Genomic DNA, 22,360 nt, shown 5'->3' on the forward strand with positions numbered 1-22,360 from the left:
TTGAAACGGTTCCATTGGTTCTTTTAATAACGCAAAACCATAATATGTCTTTTTGCCCAACTATCACTCTACTCCGAGCTTTCTATATGTCCCTATAAAACAGGGGTTCTCAACCTTCCTAATGCCGCGACCCTTTAATACGTTTCCTCATGTCGTGGTGACCCCCAACCGTAAAATTAGTTTCGTTGCTACTTCCTAACTGTAGTTTTGCTGCCGTTCATGAATCGTAACGTAAATATCGGTGTTTTCCGATGGTCTTAGGCCACCCCTGTGAAAGGGTCGTTCGACCCCCAAAGGGGTCGCGACCCACAGGTTGAGAACCGCTGCTATAAAATAAACAGAAAGGAAAGCTTGGCCAAGGCTGTGGGGGAGACGGCACAGGTGGGAATGCCTGGTCTCCGCTTCCAGGCTGAGCAAGGCTTGTTGTTCTCTAGAGCCTGAGGGTCCACGGGGCACTTAGTGTGTGCCAGGCTCCCTCCAAGGTCGCAGGTACGTTCTCACTTGATGCCACCGACACAGTACCCACTGCACGTCCACCTGTTATTCACACGCGGAGATTGAGCCTCCGAGAGGGGAAGTAACACGGCCGAGGTCAAAGGGCTGCTCGAAAGCGGCGGACCTGGGATTCGAACCTCACCCCTGAAGCCGGCAGCCACTGGGCAATGCTCCTGCTCTGGAACGGCCTGGATTCCAGAAAGCTCCTCCGAGTGGGGGGTGGGGTCTTCTAACTCAGTCTCATCCCCTGGATTCCTGCAGTGATGACTGTTTCTGCATTTCTCTCCTAGCCCAAGTCGTCAGGTGCGACACCAAGATGAAGGACAAGTGCAAAGGATCCACGTGCAACAGGTGAGGCCTGGGCGGGACCCCCCTGTCCCTGTCCCCTGCCGCCTCTCGAAGTGCCTGCTGCGGGCTACGGGTCACATCCTGATCAGCCAGTGGGTGGCCACCCAACCAAGCTGGGTAGAAACGCACCAAAAAATGGCGTTCTCTACTTTTAGCAACAACGGTGTGCTCCCAGGGCTGAGAGGGGAGGTAACTCAGCCTGCTTTGTGTCATAAATTCAGTTCCCTCTGAATGCCAACCTTTATTAAGATAAGAGTGTGGCACACAAAGATGACCCATTTCTGTCAGCCTAGACCCGTGGTCGGCAAACTGCGGCTCGTGAGCCACATGCGGCTCTTTGGCCCCTTGAGTGTGGCTCTTCCACAAAATACCACGGCCTGGGCGAGTCTATTTTGAAGAAGTGGCGTTAGAAGAAGTTTAAGTTTAAAAAATTTGGCTCTCAAAAGAAATTTCAATCGTTGTACTGTTGATATTTGGCTCTGTTGACTAATGAGTTTGCCTAGACCAGTGTTCCTCAGCCTTGGCACTACTGACATTTAGGGCCAGATACTGCTCTGTGGTGGGGGCCCTGTGCAGTGTAGGAGACTGAACAGCAGCCCTGGCCTTCGCCCACTAGAAGCAGGAGCACCTCTCTAGTTGTGATCCCCAAAAATGTCTCCAGAAATTGCCAATATCCCCCGAGGACAAGATCACCCCTAATTGATAACCTTGGACCTAGAGGGCTGACCCAAGCTCTGGGTCTCCTCCCGCCTGGACATGCATTCCAGTTGTGTTTCCTCCCTCGTCGGGAGGACGTGTTCAAAGTACAGATGCTCGTCCTTATTGTCTCAAAAGGAATTTGCAAGCTGCAGAAATGCCAGACTTGTACGTGGCCGATGTGCCACAGACAGGACAATCTTGACCAACATTTTTGTGTAGCTGAGGACGCCATCACACCTCTCTGTGTGAGGGGAGTCACACGGTCGCCCAGAGTTCTGTGCGCGGAGGATCACGGCTGGGGTGGTGTTAGGATGTGCGGGCTGGCAGCTCCTTGGCCATCCATGGGTCCCGCAGGATCCCGCCGCGGAATCTGAGGAGGCTGCTTCCTGAGGGCCCCGCTAGAGGAAGAGCTGCCAGTGTGGCCCCGGGGAGTGGAATGAGTTCATCTGGTTGTGGAGTCATCGAGTACCGTCCACTCGGATGTTGAAGGATGTCTGCCAAGAAGAAGGAGTTCGGTTTTGGCAGTGCCGCTGGGCTGCACTTTCTGGCAGCGAACGGCCAACAGGTGCAGCGGCCTCATGCAGAGCCTCAGGTTCACGGTGGGAAAACCACGTCCTTGGTCGAGGGGTCCTTCCTCGACTTCCTCTGGACGCTGGCACTCATTCACCTAAAGCCGAATCACGTAACGCGCAAGCTGGGAAGAGAAGGCCGCGGGTCCTGCTTGATGCCGCAGGGACTGGGACTTGGGTGCGCTAGCGCGCTTGGCTCAGCCTTTGGCAGGCGTGTCAGGAAATAGGCTTTGAGCAACCCAGGATGAGGCCGTTCCGGAGGCTCAGACCGCGTCCCTTGAGCAGCAGGTAGCAGGCCAGCAAGTGCTGCAGAAGCCAACCGTCCACGTGTTGGTGAGACGAGCAAGATGTGGCCATGGTGGTGGCGCAACCGTCCCCTGCAGTGTCGGGGGCACTTGCACACCTCCGTGTGTGCTGGGCGAGTCAGAGAAAGCACGCAGCGTCTGCGAGGGCCATCCACACCGCATACTCGTGGCTCTAGGATGTTAGGGACGCTCTTGATGGTCCCATTGGGACGATGGGACTTTCTGTCCCGCAAGCTCATGATGACAACATCACGCCCGTGTGCTCAATGGGGAAAAATGACGAGGTTTAAAAAATATCCCTTGTGAGGTAGCATCGGAAGAGTCCCAGATGGGAGCCTCCCCAGGCAGGGAGCAGGCGAGGTCCGTCCACACCACGACTCTCCGAGACCTCCGGTCTAGAAGCATAGCTCACCCCACCTGCGCACACAGTGTCCCCGTGTCCCCGTGTCTGGCCGAGAAGCCATCCCGCCATCTGGCACATCCTGTTTCTGGACCTGGTGCTTTTATAAAAATAACACTTACTGGGCTTATTTTCTGACTTTAAAAAGTATTCTTGTTCACGGTAAGTAACTCAGGAGAACAACCACAATAACCAAGTATAAAGAAAGAAAAGTGTCCAGATCTCCCAGGATCGGCAGCAATTTGGCGTAGTTCCAGCCTTCTCCCAGGCACCGACGCACTCCTGCCGCTTAGGTGAGCTCGTGTGTTATTGTTCTCACATGAGTTTCCAAAGTCAGTACATTCTCCTAGAGCAGTGGTTCTCAACCTTCCTAACGCCGCGACCCTTTAATACAGTTCCTCATGTTGTGGTGACCCCCAACCATAAAATTATTTTCGTTGCTACTTCATAACTGTAATTTTGCTACTGTTAATGAATCGTAATGTAAATATCTGTGTTTTCCGATGGTCTTAGGCTCTACAGCAGCGGTTCTCAACCTGTGGGTCGCATTCTTCAGGCACTCAGGGCAGCCTCAGGGTGCGGGGATGGGGCGACCCACAGGTTGAGAGCCGCTAGCAGGGTTGGGTGACCTGGGACTTGCCAGAAAACAGTGGATTCTACATCACCGAGGCTTTTCCGCGTGTGACGACAGAGCTGCTGAAGAAAACAAGGATAATTGCACGGTGATGCGGAGTCGTGTTCACCTGTGGAAATCACATGCTTTCTCCCTGCAGGTACCAGTGCCCAGCAGGCTGCCTGAGCAACAAGGCCAAGGTCTTCGGAACTCTCTTTTATGAAAGTGTAAGTGGGGCCCATGTTTCTTTAAATGGCTTCTGTCGTGTGTTTTTAAAGGAGGTTGGTGGTTTTCAGGGGAAAAGGTTTCCCTTCCCCGCCTTCGTCCGACCTTCGTTTGCAGAGATGGCCTGTGAGTGTTTGTGAGCTCACAAACTGGTGCAGCCGCTTTGGGGCACTGGGGCTGGTCCCCGCGAGGCCCCGTCTCCGTGTAGACGGGGCGTTACCGTGTGCCACTGTGTGGGGGGACAGGGCTGTCTGTCACTGTTCTTACTGTGTAAAGCCCCTCAGGTGGGTTTTTAAAGATAAGCAGCCCCAGGGACAGAGACGCACGTGTTCTGGAGAGAGGCAGGCGTGGGAGGTGGGGTGAGCTGTGGCCCGACGTTTTGGCTTCTTGTGGGTTGAAGACAAACATCTTGGGGATGGCTGACCGGGATCACTTCCGGTGCACTCACGGTCTTCCCCTCCCCAGTCGTCCAGCATATGCCGGGCTGCCATTCACTACGGGATCCTGGACAACAAAGGAGGCCTGGTGGACATCACCAGGAACGGGCGGGTCCCCTTTTTCGTCAAGTCGGAGAGAAATGGCATGGAGTCTCTGAGGTAACTATTCTGTGAGCAGGGTTCCTTACAGCGTTTGCTGGTTATAAAGGTATTGTTGACACGTAGAAAGTACTGAACAAACAGAGATGACCTTAATCCGTGACTTTAGAACTTGCCCCATAGGCAGCTCAGCGTGTTTTATTCCAGTGGGTGTGCGCCCTCCCTCACTCTCCCTCCCTCTCTCCTTTGGTTGGGTTTCGGCTTCTGCTTTGCCTTTCTTCCTTGTCCCCAAGAACTGTGCAGACACTTTATCACTAAATAAAGTGTCTGAGTTTATAGGCTAATTCTGGATTAGCACTTTTTCTTCCTAAGAATGAGGCTTTTCATTTTTTAAACATACTTACTTCCCCCCCCCCCCCCCCCGACAAGATAATGTTTTTCACATAAGGTATGTGGCTGGCTGATGGGCCAGACAGTCCTTGGCTATTCTGACTTTTCGGTGCTCGGGGAGGAGGCCGTGTGTTGACCTCTTTACGGAACAAGGGGCTAGAGTGACCTGGGGCCGTAGAGCCCACTAGAGGTCATGGGGTCAAACAGACTTGGCTCTGCTTCTTCCCTGTGCAGACCTTGGGCGGTTTCTTCATCTCTCCTGGGTGGCCGCACCCTCATTTGTAAATGAGGACCGTGGTAGGACCCGGGGCTGACACCCACGAACCCATGAGGGCAGGGCCTAGCCCGGGTCTGTGACAAGGGAGCACTGAGCAAATGCTCCGTGATTGTTCCGAGGCAGCGTGCCCCACGCAAATTGTGAGGTCACTCTGAGCATTTCAAAAATGACAGGCGTCATTCCCCCTGTCAAAGGTCCGGCTCTTCAAGGGGTGTTCGAGTACCCCCTCTCCATCTAGCTAAGGACCTAGCATTATGTAAACAACAACAACAAAAAAGAGCCAGGATTTGTAAGCCAAAGCCAAGGAGGTGCTCACAGAGATGCCAGTTAGGGGACCTCCTGAGGAGGCTCAGTGCAGGCTGTGGGCGTGGCCAGGACGGAGCTGTGGGCGTGGCCAGGTTCAGATCCTTCGTTGCCTGAGATGCTTGTCCTACCTAGAGCCACCTCTAGTCCCGTTCAATGCCCAGCTTTGCACCTAGAACAGGCTCTTCACATTTCAGAATTCAGGGAATGTGTGAACATCAACATAAAGCAAATTACAGCTTTATGTTTACTAACTTCTCATTGCAATGTAGCATTTCTTTCCAATATGAATGTTGGCCCCAAAGCAGACTAGGTTAGCAGGACGGGAGACTCTCCCACTGGTGGAAACGGGCTTGCTGTAGACATCTCGAAAGAGTCTCTGTGTCCTTACGCTGAAATGACAGTAGTTTGAGGACCCACCTATAAATTGTTCTTAATGCATTCATAACAACGTGTGCCTATTACTCTAATGCTAACTCATTTGAATAGTTTGATAATGATATTAATAAGAACGGATTTTCCTTTAGTCTTGTCAATTTATCATATGCATTTTAAAACTGTCACTCTGAGAAGGGTCTGCCAGAGGGGTCCTTGCCCCAAAGGAGTTAATGAGCTGTGCCCAGAAAGTTCCTTCTAGATCCTGCACTAGGTGTTCTCAGGGCCTTCAGGCCGGTGGGCGATAAGCAGGGAAATGAAACATTGAAGCTGTAAATAAAATAAATGCGGGAGCAAGTGTACAAGCCATTCTGTCTGCATTTACCCAATGTTTCCTTTTATAGCAAATACAAGGCGTCCAGCTCGTTCACGGTGTCAAAAGTGAAAGGTAAGCTGGTGGCCTCTTTTTATGTGACCATAATACTTGGGTTATGTTGGTTTCCCTGAAAATGCCATTCCCCTTAGTTGTTGATTGAATGTCTATCATGCCTGCTATTAATGCTGTTCTCAGGAACTGGTTCCTGAGGAGGCTGATTCTCTAATTCCTAAATATATCTGAACTTGGCATTGGCCCTAGAGAGCTAAATCAGAAGCACAGGCTTGGCATTCTGGCTGAACGTCACGAAATACCAACACCTGAGTTTAGAGTAGCTAATAGGTTGCGTAGGGAGTGTCAGTTTCTATTGATTGATAGTGGCTACCTGGTAGGACCTAGAGCATTGTGTTGAGATGGATGCTGGGGTCTCATTCTGGGCTCAGCAGAAAAGAGATCTTGATAGATTAGTAATGTCTGCCATGGACAAGAGCGGGAAACGTGGGGTATGTTCATTTGGTTGGGTGGGATGCATCCATGGGAGAGCATGCTGTTTAGTCACGACCTCCTTCAGACCAAATCCTGCCTGTGGCTGTTTATGGAAATAAAGTTTTATTGGCACACAACCATGCCCATTCATTTATGCATCGTCTATGTGGTTTATTTGCAGCATAGATCATAGGGCCCACCAAGCTGGAAATATTTACTCTCTGGTCTTTTAAGCAAGAGTTTACCCAGCTCTGGACTAGATGGGGACATGCTGTCAGACACAGCAGGTGGTCAGTATTAGAACCACTTTCTTACATCTGTTGTTTAAACATGTGACTTTGCAGAAAAGAGTCACTGGCCTCCTTTGAAACAGCTCTAGGCCGGGACTTGGAAACCTGGGTTCTCAGCCATGTCCTGCGAGGTCTCAGCTTTTCTGAGCCTCAGTTTCCTCTTATAATTACAATAATACCTGCCAGGGGGGTCCAACACGATGAAGTAGGGGAAAGGTCTCAAAATCGAAAAGCACTCTGCAAACGGGACGTCTAGTAGATCCACGGAGAAGCTGTTGCGGGAGGCAGCATCCCTGACCAGCAAACACATTCAGGCATGGGTTTGTCTCCTCCCTTGGGTGGTCTCGGGTGGAGTGCCAGGGGCACTGGGGCTTGACGCCCGTTCTCACCCAGCTCTCCTGGAGGCCTCAGTGAACCCCTAGGACCCAGGTGTCTCGCAGTCCCTTTCAAAGGCGGGTCACCCGGGGCCCAGGCTTGCTCATGACCTGACCCTCTCCTGCTGGCTTCTGTTCACAGAGCAAGACGTGGACTGCTACACCACCGTCGCTCAGCTCTGCCCGTTTGAGAAGCCAGGGACCCACTGCCCAAGGTACGTCCCGCTGGCATCTGGTTTTGCAAACACGGGGCCTGAGAGGAGGTGCCGTGCTGGGTTGGAGGTCATGTCCGGGCAGCAAAGTGCAGTGGCGATCCGGATGTGGCCCTCGGATGCGTGTGCCCAGGAAAGCCGTCCGTTCGTGTTCAAAGCCAAGGGCCCGCTCAACCTTCCCTGGGACCGCTGGTTCTCACCCCTGGTTGCACATTGGAATGGTCTGAGGGGCATGAGAAGCACACATTCCCGGGGACCCTACCCTGACCACTGAGAGCTGGATCTCCGGGAGTGGCCCGCCGGGGACCAGCCTCGTTAGACGCTACTGGCTGAGCCCAGTGGGCAGCTGGTCCCAGGCTCAGTTCTGGGAACTTAGCTGAGAAATGGCTCTGTCCACCTGCGGCTCCGCCCCTCCCTGGTCGGAGTGCGTACACATGTAGAAATGACTTCATTCGCCACACGGCTCCTTCCAAGCCCCTCAGGCAGACCTGGAGGTTTGTCACGGGGACCTCTTAGATCAGTCTAGAACCCTGCGGGCTGCGTGCTGCTTGTCCCATGTCACTCGGCTCGTGGAGTCTTCTGCCGGAGCCTCAATTCAGAAGCAGCTTATGAAAACCCAGTTTTGGGGGTGTAATTTGCATACAGTGAAACTCACCCATTATAAGTTTGCAACTCGACGTGTTTTGATAAATGCACAGTCGTGCAGCCATGGCCACAATCAAGACAGAAAGTTCCCTGTGGTCAGGCCCTCCCCTCCCTCTCCCCTTCCCCACATCCCCACAAACCACCATCTACTTTCTGCCCCTGAGTTTGCCTTTTGTGGGATTCCATGTAAGTGGAGCACCACAGCATGCAGACCTTGTGTCAGGCCCCCTCTCTGCGTGCTCCCGAGAGCCATTCGGGTTGTTGAGCGTGTCCGGTTTATTCCTTCATGTCGACGATGATGCTCCATTCTGCGAATGTGCCGCAGTGTGTTTAAGGACTAGGTTTACACGCATCTTCCAAACCTTAATTGGCTGATTTTGGAGGAGGATGCATCATAACATAAAATAAAGAGTGTCCTCCTAGCGTTTGTGTCTGAAGTGCCCACGAGGTCCTCTCAGATGCTGGTGATGTAGCATCCGGTGAACTCTTATCCTGGGCCTGGAAGCTTGTGGGTTCTCCCAGGGAAAGACCTTAAAACTGAGAGGTGGAAACCCCTGAGGTGTGAGCAGAGTCCAGCCCACGGAGGGAGCAGGCGAGGGACAGGAGGCTGGAGACTGGACAGGGGGCCCTGACTCCTCCCCTTTGCTACTCGCCTTCCTCTGGAGGCTCTCTCACAGGCTCCCACCACCACCACCACCACCACCACTACCATCACCATCACCATCACCACCACCTCCACCACTACCATCACCATCACTACCACAATCACCACCATCACCACCACCACCACCACTATCACTACCATCACCATCACCACCATCACCATCACCACCACCACCACCATCACCATCACCACCACCATCACCACCACCACCACCACCACCACCACCACTACCATCACCATCACCACTATCACCACCATCACCACCACCATCACTACCATCACCATCACCACCATCACCACCATCACCACCATCACCACCACCATCACCACCACCACCACCATCACCACCACCACCACCACCACCACCATCACCATCACCACCACCATCACCATCACCATCACCATCACCATCACTATCACCATCACCACCACCGTTCTGACTCTCCCCCCACCAAATGATCAAGTGGAGACAACAACCTCTTAGTAGATTTCACCAAATATTAAAGAGAAGCTGAAGGAAATGCTCTCAACCAAATACAACACAAGAAGAAAAACTTGACATAGTACACGTATGCAAAACGCAGGCTTTGACCTGCCATTCCAGAAGATCTAGGAAAGAACGTTCTTATCTAAATTCTGGTTTCTTTTTCTAAATCCCTCACACGCACACACCCTCTTTCTCTCTGCCCCCCCTGCGCCCTCCCGCGCCATCTCAGGTCCTCAGTCCTGCCTGGCTGCTTTCCCTCCCGCGATCCTGCTGTCCTGGGGCCAGGTGGCTTCCGGGCCACATTTGGATTTCTCCTCCCTGGGCCCCAGCTGAGGTGCACTGTTCCAGATCAAGACAAAAGGCCTTTTCTTAAGGGAAGTCCCTGCCTTTTGCGGGGCCCACCCATCTCCAGTTCCAGGCAGCTCCTCATCCCCTGTGCCGAGGGCAGGGATGTGGTGGCTGACAGAGCAGTGACCTCACGCCTTTCCGCCTCAGGTTATCGGCGCCCCCTCCCTGGAATAGTCTGTGACTCACTGAGGTGAGGGCCCTCCACCCTTTCCTCCCCCGCACAGGGAAGTGACCTTTAAAAAGTCTATTGATTATAATCTCCATAATGTGCCCATGGTCTGAACTGGCCCACACCCGGGAATGGGAGGGACCACCTTTGACAGTCCCCCCTCACCTCCCTGCGATATTGATTCCCTCTCACCGTGCTGTGAGTGAGTGTCTTTTTGTACGGGGGTTTTAAATTCTGTATGAACCATTTAAGAAGAGGAAACATATCTTTACCACGGCCAGAGGGGGAGGAGTATATATTTTTCTTTTTCTTCTTTTTAATCCTCATCTGAGGATATGTTTATTGATTTGAGAGAGAGAGACATCGATGTGAGAGAGAAACATCAAATTGGTTGCCTCCTGTACACACCCCGAAACCTAGGTATGTGTCCTGACCAGGGGTTGAACTCACAACCTTTTGGTGTATAGGATGATGCTCCAATCAACAGACCCACCCAGCCAGGGCTTTAGTTTTTTGTTTTGTTGTTGTTGTTGTTTTTTGTTTGTCTTTTTAAGAATAAACAGTATGATAGTTTCCTTCCATCTAAGAACTTACATCTTGAAATTCAAAGAAAGAGGGCCAGCTGCTTCTCAAGAAGTTTTGTTTCCCGCTGACCATGACCGTCACACAAACGCTTCTTGTTTTCCAGAGTTCGTTGTCCGGCGTACTGCAAAGACGAGCCATCCTACTGGGCTCCTGTGTTTGGCACCAACATCTATGCAGACGTGAGTATGCTGGCATTCAGTGACCACCTCTCAAAGCCTATTAAACCCTCAGAAACCACATTCCAAGGTCTGGATACCAGAAACCCGAGATCTCATTCCTGGGCCTCCCGCTAAATTTAGACCAGTCATTTCTGCAACCATTGCCCTAGTTTCCCACTTACAGGGCTATTTGTCCGGCTACCTCTGGGCGCGTCTGAATACAGATGCAGGAGTGCCTCACCATCCGCACACGTTTTCATAGTTTGGTAAATTGAATCCTGCCTTCCCCATGGATGGATACGCATCTTTAACCCGAAAGCTTTCATGTGTCACATACTTCACTTCCCAGGTAGTTAGAGACCTTTCCGGCTCTCCTGATGCATTTGGAGATACTGGTCCACTCTGCTCACTGCACTTCTTTTATGCTGGGTATATACCCTGAGCTATGAGCACACAAAGGAAAATACAAATCACACGAATTTTCTTCTCGTTAATAACCACTGATTATACTGGAGCCTATTCTTCCATATTTCCCTCCTAACGTTAGCAAGGAAGCTTCAGCCTGATTTTCCTTTAGTAAATCCTCCAGCTGCCCAGGGCTTAGGGACACGGTGACCCGGCAGATGTGAGCATGGCCGCTACTCTGCCCAGCAGTCTGCGTGATCTTGCCAAGTCATTTACCTCACTGTTAAACAAGCCAGCTCGGGCTTTCTAGCCCAGGGGATCTTCTAGATCTGGATTTCCGTGATTAGATTAGCACCACTCATCCCCAGCCAGCATTTTCACTCCACTGTTTCTCATCTTCATTTCTGTGGTTCTCGCTCACACACCATCGCCGTCTTTGCCTTCATCTGCCTTCGTTTGTTCTGGGTCCCTGCGAGTGTGAGGACACTGAGTTCTACGAGGTCAGAGCAGCCGAATGGCCAACGCTTTCCTGTCTTTTTTTCTTTCCTCTTTAAATGAGTCATTGTTTTTCCTCAAAAACTGCTTAGCCAACACTGAGTTCTAAAAGTTTAAAAAGGGAGTAAAATTACACACACACACATTATTATACTAAATGTCTGAACCAAAGTCTGCTATTAAAAGAAAGAGACTTTGATTTTTAAATGATTTATACTGATTCCAGCGAAATTCAAAGAATCAAACAACTAAAGTAGGAGTGGCAATATTTCTATCCTATAAAGTAGAATTGAAGGTTCAGCATACTGAATGGGACAACACGATTCATTATGAAATGACACAAAAGGTGTATCTATGAAGCTATGAAAACTAAGTCTACACGCACCAAACAAGATAGCAGCTGAACGCCTAAAAAAACCAAGCCCTTCCCAAAGGGTAAGAAATACAAGAACTTGATATAAGTTGAGTAATAACACAAAGCTGCCTTTCCCTATGTTTTAGGGTCTTTGAAAACACCACCTCCAGGTTTTGTTACCTCCATCTGACAGAGCAGAAAAATAAGGCTCAGAATAACCTGTCCCATAACCTGCCCCAAATCACACAAGCTAGTACATGGAGACGTGGGATGCCACGAGGCGTGTCTTGCCTTCGGCTCTCTTCATTCCATCCTGTGGTGCCTGAGTGTACCTGCACCCATAGGCACACTGATGGTAGCAGGCATGTGGGTGAAGCCTGTGTGAAGGCTTGAACTCATTCTTCAGAGTTTTGCGATGTGGGAATCACAGCGCTCATTGACAGAGCTTGGCACACGACAAGTGTTCAATGAACGTGTGTTGAAGAACGAAATAAACGAAGATGCTCCAGGGGTCAGTACTTAAACAGCGCTTCAGAAAGCAAGAGAAGGAAGGAGGGAAGGGAGAAAGAACAGAGGAGGAGGAGGCAGGGCGGGAAGCGGGGGTGGGGAGGGAAGGAAGAACGCTACCTCCGTCCCAGAGGTTCTTTTCTGGCCTTGGTTTCTAGGTCACTCTGAATTCTGGGAAATGGTGATGTCTTTTGGAAAATGTCTGTTTAGCTAAGAGATTTATTTTGGGAGCGTTGTCTCCGGATCTTCGAAGGGCCTCACAGAGCTGCAGTCCCTGCCTGCTCACCCAGAGTACTTGGCAGACCCCTCGCTCTGCGGTGAGCTGCAGGCAGGAGAAGCATCAGGGTGTAGCCCAAGCACCAAGTCTGGGTCAGAAGACCAGAGTTCAAGCCCCACCTGTGGCATTTACTAGTTGGGGGATGGTGGGCAAGCCCTGCCTCCCCCCCTCCCCCCGCCCCCGCCACCTCAGTGTTCTTATCTGTCCTCCCTATCTCCGCGGTGGTTGGATTAGTTCTTGTACTTATGCATCAGAATCCCCGGAGGGCTGTTCGAACAGACTTCCAGGCCCCGCCCCAGCATTTCTGACTCAGTGGGTCTGGGGTAGAGCCAGAGTCCCCCGTGATGCGCACGCACTGGTCCGGAACTGCATAGAGGACCACGGGTTAGGGAGGACCGTCCCTCGATAATTTTCAACAATAGCGAGCGTGACAGTAATGATTAGGGTGGTGGTCTTTGTCTGGTTACCAAACATCTACTGAGCACTTACTGTGTGCAAGCCTGCGATCAGCCGTTGATCTTACTTAATCTGCACAATGGCCCGTTGATGAGGTGGCCCCTGAGCAGAGGGTGCGGCCTGCTGGCTCTGGGTGGCGGCCGGGGCTCTGCTGTTTGCCACTTAACCTCCCCGAGCCCCCGTCTGCCCCACTGTCAAGAGGGACTACTGATAACACCTACGTTTCAGGGTTGTCGGGAGCTGACTGCATCCGTGCGCGTGAAACGCTTGGAACAGGGCCTGCCTTGGTGATGCTCAAAGCTGTAGCTGATCCCCCCTTTACATTAGAAAATAGAGACGCTGGGGCTTACCATGGTCACCCAGAGACAGATCCTGCCGAGGACAGCTGTCAGTAAACATTCAGATATTCCTGTTACTGGGGCCCTGCGCGGAGAAAAGGGACAACCTGTACCTTTACGGAAGCTGGGTGAGGGGAGAGGTGTGGGAAAGGGGGGAGAAAAGGGAAGAAAATGTGTGCTCGGCCTCGGGGACGAAGATGTGTGTGCAGATAAGGGACGAACACTGGGCCTATCGCGTGAGAAAGAGCCGCCGTGGGTGTGAGGTTGGCAGAGGCCTGGCCACGGCTCCGAGTTGCCTCTGGCATCCGGAAGTCCTCGGGGCGGAGGGAAGGCCTGTCTCAGAGGGCACACAGCCGGAGGGCACCGCCTCTTGGCAACAGTCAGTCACGCGTCCGGCTCCCCAGCCAGGGCCTGCAGGAGGGCCGATGCGGGGCAGCAGGGGTGTTGGTCTCCCCTGGAAACAGCCCCGGGCTCCCCTTCTGGTAACTCGGGCGGCAGGGTGAGCAATACCGGGAGAGAAAGAAAAAAATGGCAGTTCGCTGCCGGTGAGAGCAGAAAGGGCGCTGTGCTCACTGACAGAGCTCACCTGCCGCGCGGATGTGGAGGCGTCCGATCATGTTCGTCTCTTTCCAGTCTCCCTGCCGCCCTGAGAGGGCTGTCAACGGGTTGCTTCTCCAGCTTCGAGGGCACAGACCCTGTTGAGAACTGGAAAGTTGTGCGTCCTTTCCCTGGGGGTGGTGACAGGATGACACCTGTCCCGGTTTGCCTGGGACGGAGGGGCTTCCTGTGCTCAGCACTGGCCCCGGGAAGGTTCTTGCTGGCCCGACAGGCACCCAGAGCTCTGCCCGCACCTCCAGGGCCTCACAGCCCCCCTGCGGGCCGCTTCGGGCTAAGGAACCTGCCCTCGTTCGTTCATTTATTGAAGAAGATGAGATGTGTAGGGGCAGGACTTAAGAAACTGGCCTTCAGTGAAACCAGGTAAACCAGTCATGGGAAGCAAGAAGTCCAGGTCTCCAGCACTTAGTATGAATGTGCGTGGGCTCTGGGCTGTCCACCTTTTTTTTTTTTTTAAATCCTCACCCGAGGATATATTTCCATTGATTCTTAGAGAGAATGGAAGGGAGGGAGGAGAGGGAGAAGGGGAGAGAGAGATCAGTTGGTTGCCTCCCACATGCACTGTGACCCAGACTGGCAATTGAGCCTGCAACCGAGGTACGTGCCATTGACCAGGAATCAAACCCGTGACCCTTTAGTCCGCAGGCCGACGCTCTAACCATTGAGCAACCCGGCCAGGGCACTTGCCACCTTTTTAACAGCAAGCTAACTTTCCAGGGGACCGGCAGCGACGGGCCTTCTGCAGGAAGCATTTTTCTTCCTGTGCAAAACCAGCAGCTTCTCCGGAACGACCTGGTTTTTCGAAGGACCAGGCAGTGACTGAAGGGCAGATCTGAAGGGCAGATCCCTTGAGAGGGGCATGATGCAGTTTTTGAACGGCTGCGGGCTCTGAGCAGGAATAAGCTCAGCGAGATTGAAGTTCTCAGAGAATTTGCTCCATCCTCTCATGTCTGGTGTTGGGAACCTGCTAGGTGGGTTGCTTGTCCCGTTCAAAGAGCAGTTCAGGGTACATCTTCCACACACAGACGGGCCAGGGACAATGGTAAGGACAGGGGGACAGAGAAACGTGGCGGGCCGTGCCGGGGACAGAGCCTGGCTGACCACGCTTAGGGGGCCGCTGCTTAGCTCTGGAAGGGACGTGTTCTCTAGGCTTGGGCGTGGCGTTCTCTCTGTCTCTGTCTTTCTCTCCCTCTCCCCCTCTCTTCCCTTTTCTTTCTCTTAACCGTGGTAAACTATACAATACGTGAAATTTCCCCCTTAACCAGGTGTAAGTGTACAGTGGGTAGTGTTGACTATGTTCACATCGTCGGGTCCTAGAGCTCCAGTTTTTCATCTTGCAAATCTGAAACTCTGTCCATCGCACCGCACCTCCCCTCCCCCTCCCCCGCTCTCCTCTCCGTGGCTGTGAAGTTGACTCCTCTTGGTACCCCCTGCACGTGGAATGTACTTGTCTTCTTCCCTCTCTTGCTCTCTTCATGAAGGAGGTGCTGGCTGGTTAAGCAGTGGTTGGGACCTCAGTCGCCCCACAGTGATCACGGGGTCCCCCGTACTGTGCAGCGGGGTGGCATGAAGCTACTCCAAAGCCCAGACCCGCCCTCCTGCGGAGTGAGCCTGCGTGGCATGTTTACGTTTTCCCACTCAGGACGTGGTTGGCAGGGGCCTGTGTCCCCCACTCCATGCACCCACAGGATGGCATAAAGCACAGCTAACCTGGCCCCGTCTACCCTCACCCCACACGGAGCCCACAGGCCACAGGCCGAGCCCCTGTGGTGGCCACAGGTCACTGGGCTATGAGTGAGGGCAGGCCTTGAAGTCAGTCTTCCTGCCCAGTGGTGTCGGGTCTGACTTTTTATCTTTTTTAAAAAAATATATATGTTATTGATTTTTTACAGAGAGGAAGAGAGAGGGATAGAGAGTTAGAAACATCGCTGAGAGAGAAACATCGATCAGCTGCCTCCTGTACACCTCCTATTGGGGATGTGCCTGCAACTAAGGTACATGCCCTTGACCGGAATCGAACCTGGGACCCTTCAGTCCGCAGGCTGACGCTCTATCCACTGAGCCAAACCGGTTAGGGCTGACTTTTTATCTTTAAGTTGGCAACGTGCCGAGCTAGACTGAGCAGCCGACTCCATCGGCCTGGTTGAGTGGATCATTAGATGCCACTGGGGCCATTCTCCGGGTGACTCTGTTTTCTACCCACAAGTATCCCCCTCTTTCCAAAAGTTCACTCATGTTTACCATACTGAGTCTTGAGCTTCATCCCAGAGCAACTGAATTGGTGGGGTTGGGTGGGGGAGGGGTCCAGGCATTGTCATCAGGAAAAGATGCTCTGAGTTGCTGTGAAGATTGGGACCCGCTGCCACGGCGAGTGTGGGGTTTTAGCACAGGCCAGCTGAGAGGATCATAGAAGAGGCATGAGGGTGCTACCTACCATGCTTAGCCTGGAGTATGCCTCAGAACCACCAGCCCTTGTCTGGGGAGATTCTGTATCCGTAGGTCAGGGTGAGGCCCAGCAGCCTGCATCTTTAGCAAACGCCAGCCACTCCAACCCTGAACGAATTTGAGAAATGTTGATTCATTACTCTCAGACAACCCAACCCACTTTTCTATTGGGTAAGTTAAGGCCCTAGTGAACGTTTTACTCAAGGGTTTTATTACCCAGGAATTGGACAACGTGATGACTGTGGAAAACAGCACACCCTGCCCCTGCTTGGAAGCCAGCGGCCCCCCTGCCACCTAGAATAAACCCAGACTTGTGCTGTGGTCCTCACAGCACCACGTGACTGGCCCCTGCTCCCCTCTCCCGCCTCTCCTGCCACATTCTGCCTGACTCAGCCACCCAGGCCTCTTTCTGATCCTTGGACAGGGCCCCAGGGCCTTTGCACAAGCTGCTTCCTCTGCCCGGAGATGCTCCCATGGCTGTGGCTGGCTCCTTTTTGTTACTCAGATCTAAGTGCAAATGGCCCATCAAGAACAGTCTTCCCTGATTAACCGTCCTAAAAATGCCCCTCCACTTAGTCATTTTATCTCACGATCTGGTTTTATTTGTTCATAGCCCAAGTCACTTGTTTTTGTATTTGTTTACTTGTCTCCCTTCACTCTGTGAAGGCAAGGTCTTCGTTTTGTTCCCTGTGGAATCCCCCTGCATCTAGGACAGTGCCCAGCACATAGTGGGTGCTCAGAACATCTTTGTTGAACAAATGAATGAATGAACGAATGAACAAATGATGTCAGGTCTCTCTGGAGAGACCACTGAGGAATCAAGGTAGTGATGGTCCTTTCCTCAAGGTTGACATGGCCACCAAGCAGGAGGCTGACCCCCAGCAGGAGGCTGACCTTCACCCTGGAGCCTGACCCCTTGCCATTGACCACAGCTCTTCCTGTGCTTTCAGACTTCGAGCATCTGTAAGACGGCCGTGCACGCGGGAGTCATCAGGAACGACAGTGGGGGCTACGTGGACGTGATGCCAGTCGATAAAAAGAAGACGTACGTGGGCTCGCTCAGGAACGGGGTCCAGTCTGAAAGGTAGGACTGCGCTCCCCAACTCTCCACACCCAAGGCCGGCAGGGGTGCCCCTGGGGGGCCCGGCAGAGGGCCCAGGACGGTGCCCGTTAAGATGAGACTTGGGCAGACGTGCATTTGTTCTTACCAGAACACCCAGGAGAAGCCTGTACTGTCCTCTTCCTTCCTCTTTTCAGAGTAAGAGCTTGTCTCTTTCTATTACCAATGCATGATTTTTTAGAAAATTTAGAAACATCAGAGGAGTCCATAGGAAAACAGCCATCTGTCACCCGTCACCTGGGGGAGTTGCTCTTAGATTTTTGGTGCCTATCCCTGTGGTCCCTTTTCTATGTGTGCATGTGTTCCTGTCTACCCTGCCCCCCACAAACAGTGGGATCAAATTATAGTTACACTAGAGGCCTGGTGCACGAAATTTGTGCACTCGGGGGCGGGGGGTGGTCCCTCAGCCCGGCCTGCACCCTCTCACAGTCCAGGATCCCTCAGGGGATGTCCACCTGCCAGCTTAGGCCTGATCCCTGAGAAGCCAGGCTCGCTGCTCCTTAGTGCTGCCTCGGAGGCGGGAGAGGCTCCCGCCACCACTGCTGTGCTCGCCAGCCATGAGCCCGGCTTCTGGCTGAGCGGCACTCCCCTTGTGGGAATGCACTGACCACCAGGGGGCAGCTCCTGCGTTGACCATCTGCCCCCTGGTGGTCAGTGCACGTCATAGCGACTGGTCATTCTGGTCATTCCACCATAACGGTTGCTGGGCTTTTATATATATAGATAGTGGTTTGATATGGCTCCATAATAATGTACTTACATGTCCTATCTAATAAAGAGGAAATATGCTAATTGAACATCACACCCTCACAAAGATGGCAGCACCCACAGCCAATAAAGAGGGAATATGCTAATTGACTTCCATGCTCTCACAAAATGGCGGCACCCACAGCCACAAGATTGCGGCACCCAGTCCCTTCAGCCCCACCTCATCCAGCCGGAGTCCCCCAGTCCCCTCAGCCCTGCAGGGGAAGGCAGTTGGGGGCTAGCGGGCTGGCAGGGGAGGGCAGTTGGGGACGATCATGCCGTCAGGGAAGGAGTTAGGTGTCAATCAGGCCGTTAGAGGAGCAGTTAGGGGGCTATCAGGCTGGCAGGCAGAGTGGTTAGGGGCAATCAGGCAGGCGAGTGGTTAGGAGCCAGCAGTCCCGGATTGTGAGAGGGATGTCCGAGGGGTCCCAGATTGGAGAGAGTGCAGGCTGGGCTGAGGGACACCCCCCCATCACGAATTTCATGCACCGGGCCTCTAGTTGTTACATAAATGACAGCAGAGAGTCTGGAGACTCTGCTTCTTACTAGCTTTGTGACCTTGAACAGCTGCCTGATTTCTTTGAGCCTCGGTTTTCTCACCTGCGATATGGGGATAACAATAGTCTCTACCTCACAGGGTGGTGGGGGTATTTGCTGAGATGATGCCCAGCTCTTTTTACAAGCACACCAGTCATACTGGGGCAGGACCTGCCGCAATGACCTCACTTTAATTTAAGTACATCTTTAGAGGCCTCATCTCCAAGTACAGTCCTGAGGGTGCTGGGGTCGGGGCTTCAGTATGTGAACTGGGGACAGGGCTCAATTCAGCCCTTAACACAGGGGAATGCTGAAGACTTTACATTGGAGGGCCCTCTTTAGAAAAGGTGTATAAAATCAAGAACACAAGATGCGCTAAGGCTCCTTGAACCTTAAGGTCTCATGGCTCCATCCTCCCCCCTCCCCCCCCCCCCCATCCTCCCAGAGCGCGCTGAGCCTCCGGGCGAGCGGTGCTGTGTGTGAAGACCTTGCGGAATCCCGGTGACGGGAATCGCACACGCTGCTTCTCAGGGGCCCCTGCACCGTCACTGCCCTCAGCCACGGAAGCTACAGCTAACTGCTCATGCAATTTCTCCCTCAGCATTTGCAACCTTTGTTTGGGAAAAGCTTAATGAAGGGAAATTCCACTGATTTAACGGGAGGGAAATGAAGCCGCTGATGAGGTGGAATTTCCTGGCCAGGCTGGGAAGAAATCCCAGGACACCAATCTATCGGGCTCTGTAAGAGAAAGCGGCGTGGTGGGTCGGCCTTTGTTCTCTGCCTGTACCATCCTGAGGACATCGCCGCAGCTCCCAGGGCCGCAAAAGGGCTTATTGTGTGGCTTCCAAAAGGTGGGTGTCTGGGGAGGGCAGGGGACCCAGACGGGGTCCCAGAATGGGCTTCTTGTTCACTGTTACGCCCCCCTCCCCAGGAAGGCCCGTCATTCATTCTCTCTCCCCAGGGACCCACCTGAATGGCCACTGTTACTATGAGCATCAGCCAGGCAGCTTTGCCCAGGCCCAACGTGGCTGAAGCCCGCTGCAGTGTTCAGAAGGTGTTAGTGGCTTTCAGAAAGGGTTAGTGAGCTTCCATCGCGCCCCCATAGCGGGGACTCTGCTCCCCTTCTTCCCTGGACTCTTCCCTGCCCCACACCCCGCGTCCTACAGGCTGGAATCTGTGATGATGTTTGCGCAGGTTCCTCCACTTTCTGTGCCTCGGTTTCCTCACCTGTAAAGGGGGAAATGATAGCTCCTACCCCCTGAGTGGTGGTAAGGTTTGGGGAACTCATTGTGGGCTCCCCAGGTCAGCAGCGTCCCAGTCAACCAGGCGCTGGTTAAAAGAGCAGATCCTCGGGCCACCTCAGACCCGCCGAGTCAGAAACTGCAGGAGGGGCTCGGCTGGCTGAGACCCGCCCTCCGGGGGTCCTGAGGCACACTGGAGGGCGAGGACCGCTACTGTAAGGGTGATGGAAGGGCACCGTGTCCCTGGCACACGTAGTCAACACTGTACATGATTCTGACATGTTGCCATTAAGAGTCTTCATTTACTACACGCGGTGTGCCAGGACCTGCGCTGGGTCCATGGCACCGAGATGACAGGGTCCACCCTGCATGTATGGAGGGAAGAGGCTAGGCCAGAGGGCACGTAGGGCCGATGGCGTTTGGGACCCTGCTGCACTGTGTGTCCTCGGGTAGGCAGTCTCCCCCAGCCGCGGTCCCGCCGCATCCAATGGTTGCCATGACGATGAATGAGACGGTATGTGCAAAGCGCTTACTGGTGGCTCATAGGCGTGGCTCATAGTAAGTGTCCGATGAAACTGGTGGCCCTTCTCCCTATGGTATACCTTCTCAGGTCTGCTGCAAACATCAAGATGCTATGGCTCTTTTCACATGGTGCCAACCAACTTGATCATAAGAAACAGCCTTAGATAGATTGCCTTTCAGGACAAGGAAGAGACTTGTTAAGAAATGCAGTCTTTCCTCTTGCATCCGTCCTCCCAATATCCATTCACATCAGACGTCTTACGCGGGGTGAGCCCTAGTGTCCAGGCACCAGGACCAGCAGGGAACCCGGCCTGCCCTCTGCCCTCGTGGGCCTTACAGTCGAGTTGGGGGACAGATGTGGAGATACTGTAGTAGCGGGGCACTGGGTGGTTCTGTTATAGAAGGAGGTGCAGGGAGCTGACAGCGTCAAGCAGGACCCCGACTTACCGTCCAGAGGCGCCTGCTTGGTGACGTGGCTGCAGCAGATGCGTGGACATCTCCAGTGTGGCCCTGCCCCATCTTCCCCTTGTTCGGATGGGACCTCAGCAACCCTCTGCACAGAGCCCAGGCTGAGACATTTCCCCAGGGCCTGTTCCCCTTAGGGCAGTGGTCGGCAAACTCATTCGTCAACAGAGCCAAATATCAACAGTACAACGACTGAAATTTCTTTTGAGAGCCAATTTTTTTAAACTTAAACTTTTTCTAACGCCACTTCTTCAAAATAGACTCGCCCAGGCCGTGGTATTTTGTGGAAGAGCCACACTCAAGGGGCCAAAGAGCTGAATGTGGCTCGCGAGCCGCAGCTTGCCGACCACTGCCTTAGGGAATGTGGGGATCAATCTGGGGCCAGAGGGTGGCTCTGTCCCCAGTGTCTGCTGGGACCCTGGAGTGGTCATAGTCAGTCTCAAGGGAGATGTGGGCCCTGGCCATCGGCAGCCCATTCCTAGCACACTGGGTTCTAAATGTAGGGAATCCCTCAATCACTCAAACCAACAAAACTCCTGAACAGCGCTGCCAGCACGCGGCCAAAAGTTGGTTCTGCTTCAAAGTGGTACCGGTTTACGGGTGGGGAACGTCTGGCCCTCGGGCCATAGAAGGCTGAGAAATCATTTAGTCTGGCCCTGCCAAGGCATTCGGGTGAGCTGGTTAAGTGTTTGACCAAATACAGCAGGCTAATTTTTATGCTGATAATTGTGTATGGCCTGAAAATGATGTTAGAAATGCCCACATGGCCCTTGGCAGGAAAAGGTTCCCCACCCCTGGTTTAGGCAATGACCTTTTCTAGAGGAGGATTTCCTGAACGTTGTGAAAGGTGACCGTGCCGAATTGGGACAGCGTAAGGGGACGGGCACCTTCCCTCACACACGTGCCCGTGGAGGATAGCAGAGGAAGGAAAGGACGTCAGAAAGAGCTTCGATGTTGGGACTGGGCTTTGTGCAAATATTCTGAGGAAAAAGCTGGACATCTGAGTGAATATCAGTTCAAGACGTTTTCTTAGGCCAGGACCATTTTAAAAGACAGATTTCACAAGGAGATTGGGAACTATGCCAACGGTGACATGGGCAATTCCTCGACCCCTCCCAGGACAGGTCACCCTGCTCCCAGAACGGCCAGCTGTCCTCACTCTTTAATCCAGTCTGTGTTGGGCGGTGCCAAATGGGGATCTTTTCACTGACGGGGGGCGGGGGGGGGGGGGAACCCTCTAGGACTCAGCCTTAACTTTGCAGCTCCCTGTGGACGTGCAGGCCCCGCCTCCGAGGGGCTCCCACTGCCATCTGGGTTAGCCAGCCCCCTCTTCAGGGATGGCCTGGCCACAGCCCGTCCATTTCGGATAATGGTTAGGAAGGGGTCCCACGTCCTGAGTCCATATCCCACGGCACCTGGAACAGGTGTTTCACTTGGAGCAGATTGTGGCGCCTCTCAGAGCCTTGGTTGCTTTCTGTAGTGGGAAGAACTTTAGAGATCCTGTGG

General features: G+C 53.2%; 1 protein-coding gene across 1 annotated transcript in view; it reads left to right on the forward strand.

The window, feature by feature from the left end:
- The window catches only part of CRISPLD2 (cysteine rich secretory protein LCCL domain containing 2), a 67,799-nt gene that overhangs the window by 38,353 nt on the left and 7,086 nt on the right, over positions 1-22,360 (forward strand). The window contains exons 8-14 of the mRNA XM_079799744.1: positions 786-846; positions 3,590-3,656; positions 4,120-4,250; positions 5,940-5,983; positions 7,204-7,276; positions 10,275-10,350; positions 17,173-17,306. Coding sequence (XP_079655870.1) covers positions 786-846; positions 3,590-3,656; positions 4,120-4,250; positions 5,940-5,983; positions 7,204-7,276; positions 10,275-10,350; positions 17,173-17,306 — 586 coding nt within the window. The remainder of the gene's footprint in view (positions 1-785; positions 847-3,589; positions 3,657-4,119; positions 4,251-5,939; positions 5,984-7,203; positions 7,277-10,274; positions 10,351-17,172; positions 17,307-22,360) is intronic.

This window comes from Cnephaeus nilssonii (assembly GCF_951640355.1).
Source record: "Cnephaeus nilssonii genome assembly, chromosome: 20".
NCBI lineage: Eukaryota > Metazoa > Chordata > Mammalia > Chiroptera > Vespertilionidae > Cnephaeus > Cnephaeus nilssonii.